General features: G+C 42.8%; 1 protein-coding gene across 1 annotated transcript in view; it reads left to right on the top strand.

The window, feature by feature from the left end:
- The first annotated feature begins 878 nt into the window (after window positions 1-878).
- Window positions 879-8,707, top strand: part of COLQ (collagen like tail subunit of asymmetric acetylcholinesterase) — a 40,327-nt gene continuing 32,498 nt past the window's right edge. The window contains exon 1 of the mRNA XM_051610945.1: window positions 879-1,098. Coding sequence (XP_051466905.1) covers window positions 993-1,098 — 106 coding nt within the window. The 5' untranslated portion in view covers window positions 879-992. The remainder of the gene's footprint in view (window positions 1,099-8,707) is intronic.

Below are 8,707 nucleotides of genomic sequence, written 5' to 3'. Positions count from 1 at the left end.
CACTAGATGAGGCTGCTCGGAGCCCTATCCAACCTGGCCTTTTCTCATATGAAAAAAAAAAAAATCAATTCTGTAATTAATCCCAATTGTTCCCATGTTTGTCTTGGGAGTAAGAGTTCACACAAACACCAAGCTTTTGTACAGGTAACAAGGGCACATACTGCTTTTGAGAGAGTTGGAGGTTTGTTTTTCTTCCCACAGTGCTGAGTAGTTTGTTGGCCATCACCACCCCCAGCTGATAGCGTTTCACTCACCCTATCATGGCACACATATTGTTTCTGCCACCTGTTGCACCCTGTCACTACACTCCCTGTGGTCCTGCAGTGTCTGCACTATCAGTGATACTGTCGTTTTCACTTGTTCCTAAATATTAACCTGTTCTGCAGTTTGTGGCATCCCTCAGCCTGAGCTGCACTCTGCAAATGAATGCAATGCTTGTAACTACCAGTGATAAGCAGATGTTGGGTCACTGCTCATCTCTCTCATTAAGGCAATTAGTGACCTGTAGAAGATGATCAGTCGGGGATTTTATCCATCTCGACGTCAGTGTCTGGTTGCCTGCTCTGAAGATTGCTGTTCGTAGTCCAGTTCATTTCTCCCTCTCCTGCTCATCATTATTATTATCCAGAGTGCCTTTTTGCTTCTGTTAGCAAATCCAGAATTCCCCATGCCCCAGTTTTAGCAGCTAATGTCCACAATAGGGGCAACTGATCCAGTGCAGAAGTTAAATATAACCATGTCTAGCGTAAGGAGAAGATTTAATGGGAAATGGTTGGCATTCTTGCTTCCTAAAGGCAAAGCCGGGGGGTGGGGAGAGGAAGGAGAGGGGGGAGAGAGAGAGAGAGAGAGAGAGAGACGTACACACAGACACACGCGCATCCAGAGCGAGGAAGAGAGCAGGCAAGGCAGAGAGGGAGAGAGAGGGTAGAGAGCCAGAGATCCCCGAGGAAGCCCTGTGCCTCTCAGCTGGAATCTGCCAGGGCGCAGCCAGCATGCTGGTCCTCAGCCCGTTCCCCCGGGGATCTTACCTGCAGCTTTTCTTCTGCTTTGCTCTGTCCCAGACTGCGTACGTTGACAATGTCTTCTCACTTTCAGCAGGTAAATTACTTTAAGTCTTGTTAATTTTTCCTTGCTCAGAGCTCTCCTCTGCACTCTGATTCTTGCACTTTCCCCTGATGGGGAGCACAAGAGGAAAAAAAGTAATACTTCAGCTGCAGGTCTCGGTGGAGGAATTTTGCATTGCAGACCTGCTCTGCCACATGCTGGGACATTTTTGTTGCTTGGTTGTTTTTGGCTTTTGCTGTATTAGTTCAGATTTTAAACCCCTCCCCAGGAGAAATAATAGGCAAGATCTTCAAGTACTCTAAAATGTTTTGGTTTTTTTTCCCATTGGCTTCTATGGTGCTGTGCTAATTCATAGATCTGGCCCAATTAGTTAATTACTTGCATGTCTGCATGTTTCTTTCTATTCTGGATGAGCTTAGGTGGCTTCCAGCAAGGGAAAGAAAATGAATCTCAATGTATATCTGCTTCTATAAATAAAGCCCTGACCTCAATGAGTTCTGCCAGAGTCCATCTGAACGTTAGCAGAATAAACATCATCTGGCTCCAGCTACGACACTAACAAATACTTGGATGGCTTACATAGCAAACACTGCATGGAAAATCCCTGCTAGGCAAAGGCAAAACAAATTAGTTGTCAGCTGAACTAGAGCACTGGAAATCCCGTTTAATAAATTTTACAGTTTCGTCAGCAAGACTTTCCTTTAGTCACGTTCTGTACAAAGGGGAAGGCTGGCGAGACCTCTGATGCCATCTCTCCTTTCGGGAGCTTTCACCAACTTACAGCTCTCTCCTATCTTCTTGTCTGCTATTCTGTATCCATTAATAGAGATGCTTCTAACGAACATCCTGGATTCCCTCAGTTTGAGATGGTTCAACTGAAATCTGTACGTCAAGGTCAGCTGCACCTACAGATCCGCCCTGTGTCTTTCAGATGAAGACAGTGACCAGAGGGTGCACATTTTAATACCATACATAAAATCAGCCTGGGACATGAATCTAAAGACACACAGCCTTTCTCTCTCATGTCTCTGGTGTGATCACAGAGCCAGATGGTTTACATTCAAGGTATTTATGAGAGAAGGGTGATTAGGAGGGTACTTTGTGTGAGGGAATAGATTTCTGCACTAAATGACAGTAACACTATGCAGGATTTCTTCTAAGAGCTTTTAATAATTTTTTTTTAAGTTGTGCAGAGCTAGTGCACTGTGTTTCAGTCTGAACAGTCCATTCATTTAAAGATACTCAAATAATAAGATTCTGAGGGCCAAAAGAGGAATGCAGATATCCTTCAGGGAAAAGCCCTATAGCATTTAATAACACAGCCATTAAGAGTTCTGGAGTAATTTCAGATAGCTTTTAATATAACATTGAGAGAAGCTTAATGTTTGAAGAAGTACATCCTTTGAAAAAGAATGTAATCCATTCTTTCAAACCTTTAGGAATGAATAGTTTTGTCTACTAAGCTCTGTAGGATGCTAAAAAGCATTTACATTTGTTACCATTTCTGTTCAACTGGGCATGCTTTTTCCATTATGTTGACATTAGTTAATGGTGAGGTACAGGAATCATCAAGATTTATTTTCTCTGATATCTTCCAAATTGCTTTGCAATAGCATTTAAGCTATTAGACCTCAAAATTGTTTTGAAGAGCTTTATATTTATTTGACACTCGTAGATGCCACCCAGGCAAACAAGAATTTAATGTTTCCGTCGCCTGCATGGCCTGGCCTTTCTTCTGTGGCACACACTTGTGTGTCTAGAGACGCCATTTCAACTGTCATCTCAAAAAATTATATTCAATAAATAAATTTCCCCTTAGCAAAATAAATACTTATTATCTCTGCTGAAAACATAGCAGAAGAGAAGAAGGAAAATGCCAGACTCTGCCCTTTGCAGTAGAGTCTTTTCCATAGCACAGCCCCAAGGACTTACTTGCAGGAGACCACAGGGATCCCCAGGCAGAGACTGCAACCAGTTGTGGCCTTTCTCTCCTCCATCCCCACAGGCCAACAGCTGCTGGATTCAGGCTCGGAGAAGGTGTGAGCCCAGTCGGGAAATCTGGTTCCCCATATGGCAGGTTGGGCAAATCCCCACCCCATGCACCTCTCCATGGTAAAGCCTGGCACAGAGCTCTTCTGGCCAAGCCACTGAAAATCACCTTCATACCCAGCTCTTAGCAAGGCCCCTGCCACAAAATTTATGCTAAATATTTACTTGATGAGATGTGGAAAAATAACATCTGGTGGATGATTTGGTCATAATCCCACAACCACAGGGCTGGATTAAAAGCTATATTTTGGGAACCTGTTACATACCAGTGTGAAAGAAGAGCCCAGGAAGACCCTCCTGCCAAGTTGTGAGATTTGGACTGGACCCCCTTGCATTCTAAACTCCATCTCCAAGAGGAGTCTCAGGGTGACTGGATCTAGCTCAAGCCTCTGACCATAAAAATGTTTGGACCTTAGTTCTGTTGCAGAGCTGGTTTATTGCAGATGAAGCTGGGTGCCTCCAAGGAGGAACCCCACCTGTATTTTTACCTGTGCCTTTTAAGGCCTCACAATCTGCCTATCCAGCATGCACATGATTAGTTATCCAAGCAGTTTGTTTAAGGTATGTTTTCTCCTGAGGTGGTTGATCTCATCTTTTCTGCACGCACTTTTTCACTTCATCTGTTGTTCCATCTGCACCTAAAATTCATCCATCTTCTGCTCTCTCCAGGTAGAATCATCCCTTTCTTCATGATTTGCACCCGGAACTATAGTTCCTCAAATTCTAGTTTCAGTAAGCTCTCTTCCTGTCATGTGTTATTGTCTTACTCTCATGAGGGGGCTTGCTTCAGTGCTTTTTCACTATATTAATTTATCCTTAGTCCGGGTAACATTTTAACTAGAGTTCAACAACAGTTCAGCATGGCCTAAGGTTCCAGTATCTCAGCTACTTGTGCTAAGCAAAAAGCAAACTGGGGCCTAGTTCAGCCAGGCTCTAAATACCTAGTTGCAAGCAAACCCAATATTCATTTTAATCCCCAACAATCTGTGTGCCATTGTTACTTGTTAATCAGGGCTATTTGGCATGGAAAATTACATATTAAAAAGATTCCTTTCATGCTTCAATTGCATTTACATTTTAAGAAACATCTAAGAAAAACGCAAAAATTTATCTCTTTTTTCTGGGAGGAATTTCACAGTGGGTGTAGAAAGAGAATTAATTTAATTTAAATTCTCAGTTATTTTAATGGTTTCTCAAATGTCCTGTGGCTGTCAGCTGAGACAGTTATTTGTATCTGGCACCAAGATGTAATTTCACATTTAAGGAATGGACTTGTAAATTCTAAAACTAATCACATTTACCAGTGAGGATGTTCTTAAGCAACAGCTTGTCTTTCCTTAATAGGGAAAATGCATTTGGATATTTTTCAGGTATGCCTGAAAACTTCGGGGTGAAAGTACATATATTCGTGTCCTCACACATCTTTGCATAGCAAGAGTTCACAAATAAAAAGGTTACAGGTCACAAAGCAGTAACTGGAAAGCAGAGAAAAACGAGTAGGGCAGGGGAAAGTGTTTGTAGCATAACTAGGGAATCAAGAAACTTTAGATCTTTGTCTGTTTTGCTGCCAATGTTATAAACCCACCAGCCTTAATCAACAGCACATCCTTGTTTCTGGAAGTACTTTGAGTGTCATGTCAGCTCCAAAGAGTTGTTTCCTGGTGCTGAAACATCATTTCTGGAGGAAATCCTTCAGGGGATAGTATTACAATATGCTCAAGCACATGGCAATGAAGTTCCCCATGGATGGGTAGCTCAGCCCTCCTGGGCACAGCAGGTTTCTTTTCAGAGTAACCTGTTGTATCCCACCCTTACACCTCTGTGTTTGCAGTGTCTCTTATTAGCAATTATTCAGAGCTCTCCTCTACTGAGATTCCTGTGCTGTGCACTTGAGGAGGTTGCAATCATGTGATGAAACCAAGGCATGAATTCTATGCTCATTTTCAGGTTCTGAGGTTTTGCAGAGAGATAGGAAAGTATTTATATTACTAGCAACAGCTGGAGAAGAACAGAATCTCAATGCTTCTTCTGACCCACACTGCCTTTTATGCGTGCTACAAATGTATCCCTTGATGGCATTTTCTCCTACTACCGGTACTGATACACAGTCCTATGAAAGCATATGATTGATTAATTTAAAGGAGGAAAAAAAAAAAAGGGGGGGTGGTAATATCTGAGCATTATTGGCAGTATTCATGCTTTATCTGCCTTTTTCCCATAGTTTTTCCAAAGAAAAGGAACACATCTCACAGGGCAGGTGGTACAGCCTCTTTGGATCAGGAAGGTGTAATACTAACTTGCAACCAGACCTTGTGTGGAACTGCTGCAGAAAACAGTTCAGCTTTCTTGTGGCCTGACCCTGCTGCAGCAGTGAGAACCCTGGTGATGGACAAGGCAGGTTGGGAACAGGAGCTGTGCAGGGTGACAGCCTTGGCTGGGCAGTGCAGGGAGGGGACCTTGCATTTAGGGGAGGGGACAGTGTGCGTTTGTGAAAGAAACCTCCCCTGACACTGAGGAGTTAGGATCCCAGCTGCCCTTCTGTAAAAGGAGTATCTGACCCTCTTATGGAGTGTTGTTTTTTTTCCTTCTAATGAACCAACCTGCAGGAACTGTAAATATTGTCCAATGGACAGCAGAGATGTTAGGTGGATGTTTTTGTTTCTAAGAAGTGTAATTATAAATTATTTCTGTAAATCACAAGAGGAAAAATATTCATAGTGCTTACAGGAGTAAGAAAGACACAGAAGGAATTTAAAATAAGACCAACAGTAAAAGCTGGAAGACTCTTCAAGGCAGCAGCCAGAGCCTACTGGGAAAAAAGCCTAAAAGGTGACTAGCAAGCAGAAGTGAATTTTTGAGGGGCAAAAGTACCAATTTAGGGAAGGAAGCCTGGCTCTGCTATGGAAAGTCATCATGGGCCCAGGAGGTGCCCAGCATACTGATGCCATGGGTCAATATAGACTATCTCTTCAACTTGAGAGTACTAAATAATCTTAGGATTGTGATGGACAGGCTCTGCACCACCGTGGCAGTTGCACCATATGCCACAACCCTTCCGTGGGTTACCTTTCTAGCCACTGGGTTGTGTAATGTTTACCCTTCTAAACTGATAAAGAGGGCAATTCCTGAACAGCCTCTGGGGAAAAACTTAGACTGGTAGCAAAATAACAGTCTAGTATGGTGTGGTTAGTATCATTTTAAGAAAATAGGTCTTTAAAACATACACAGTTACATTAAAGAAGCACCTGATTTTACTTTATGTGTACTTTCTCCCCTGGCAGATACCAACTGTGACAATCACGATTTTGGTTTCCTGCTCAGATCAATGCAGATAATACTTAGGGATGAAATTACCTTAGGATTTGTAGACCCCTCTCTGCTGGCATAGGGTGCAACTGCCTGTGCTGAGTCAGATGAGAGCAGAGCAGCCACACTGGTGCAGAGCCTGTCCACCACGTCATGCCTGCCCTCAGCTTTGTGTTGGGAAGGGCAAGGGGACAACTGATGCAAGCTGCAATAGAAAAGGACCCTCAGGAGGTCCTGTGAAATTCACAGTAGACCAATGAGTAGAAGCACTGGATCCTGTGGATAAGAGACAAGGAAGGGACATCAGAGGCAGCTCAGGAGGTTGTGCCTTGCAGCAGTAAATAAAATCAGAAGAGGATACATGTGCTAGTGAGGAAAATGGAAGCTGGTGGTGACAAGGCTTCTTAAGTACAGCTTTGAGTGTTGCATGCAGGAGAGAAAAGGGGCTTCTGACCTGCTTGTGGCATTACTGGATGACGAGGCATTCTGCTTGTCCCAAAAGGTTCTGTGACTACAAGGCAAACAAAGGAAACAGTTGTCAGTGCTTAAGGTGAGCATCATGAACGTTCTCATGATCACAAAAATGCATGTCAAAGGACCATCTCGTCCCCCCTGTGTTCCTTTGTTGACTTGGTTGGCTTTATATGGTGAGCTGCTTGGGGCAGAGACATCCCAAAACACAGGAGCCAGGTTTGATACCTGGAGTACTGAAGTGCAGGAGGCTGGAACTACAGCAGTGGACAGTTCAGGTGTTGTTTATTTTTTCTGGGGCAACATTTGAGTTACAAGTAAGACAGCTGTCCAGCTTGGGACTGTGGAAGCTCCTTTGGAGATACAACCCAAGTAAAGCCACTGTTTTTCAGGAAGTTACTTGGTGGTGAACAAGTTCTCCAGCTGTCAGAGTCAGAGGTCTGTTCAGGAGCACAGGCTTTCCAGTGAAGGAAGCAGTAACTGACCTGAGGATTTTTCCATAAACTGTGAATGTTTCTGACAGGAAGCAACAAGTCCAAAAGGGAACCTCAAACAGAAGTGATGCTGCAGCTGGTGTAGAGATCTCAGCTGGTTCAAGTAAGCTTGTCCATGCTGTGTTGTTGCTGTGCATGAGCATAGCACTGTCTGTAGCCTGTAGGTATTGGATGTGCTGATAAATACTAGATTTTTTTCTTGTGACCGGACTGGAAGATGGAGATTTAAATTCCAGTGCAGCAAAGCAAATTGTTTAAAAATCAGGTGTTTTCATTGAAAGGATGGAAATGCCACCAACAAGCAATCCAAAGTGCTGTCAAATCAGCTTATTCCTTATGTACCTGTAGACAGATAGTGCTTGTAGGCCTCTGCTCCTAGTAGAGACAGTCCATTTGTGGGTTTGTCAATATTAGCAAACCCTGCACAGGAAGGCAACAGTCTGTGACTTCTCACTTTAGCCTCTTTGTTTTTACAGTCTGTTTCATGTTGGGCACAGAAGCTTCCTGTGTTTGGGCTGTATTGGCACAGGAACACCAGCAGCATAATTGCAGTGAAAGAAACTGCTAATCTTAAAAATACAGAAAAATATTTTTTTGTATTTATTAAGAAGGAAGTTTGTTGTCAGGATAGGCCATGTATCCCTGCAGTCTTTAACTTTTGGTGCTAGGATAAGTGCTTGATTTCAAAATCAGGAGGTGCTTGCAGCTGTAATGCAACATAAAGATCACCCAGAACACATCTGGGAAAACTGTTTCATGGGACAGCTTGGTAGGTGGAAGAGAACAGGAAAAGACCTTCAGTTCTAGGGGAAATTGTTTGAGGAAGATCAGAAATAGGTGAGAGAGAACAACCACACAGGAATTAACAGATCCCAACATAGATGTTCTGTTTCTTCCCTTCTCCTCTCCAAGAAATCACCTCTTTAATGAAAAGGAAAGTGGGTGGATGTTTTCTGTACTCACATGACTGTAATGGTAAAAGGAAATTTGGGATGAGAAGATGGATATAGGAAGAACGCAGAAGAGGTCTGAGACAGTGAGGAAAAGAGAAAAGGGGCTGTTAACTGTTTTGCTCAGGAACTAGCAAGTGAGTACACATAAATGGGTGGGCCTGGGGAACATACACAAGGAAAGGGAGATGCTTTGTCTAAAGACAGTGCTACAGTTTCAATTTTCTTTTACCCAGGGGGAAAGTTTTATATATATATATATATATATGTATATATATATTTTTTTTTTTTTAGCTCCTTGAAACCACAAAGTTAACAAATTTTTACAATACCAAGCCAATACAAAGTTGTATTTTGTGAAAGGCAGGAGGA

Source organism: Apus apus, chromosome 2 (assembly GCF_020740795.1).
Source record: "Apus apus isolate bApuApu2 chromosome 2, bApuApu2.pri.cur, whole genome shotgun sequence".
Lineage (NCBI taxonomy): Eukaryota > Metazoa > Chordata > Aves > Apodiformes > Apodidae > Apus > Apus apus.
The sequence above is the reverse complement of the archived record's forward strand: the minus strand, read 5'-3'. Positions and strand labels throughout refer to the sequence as shown.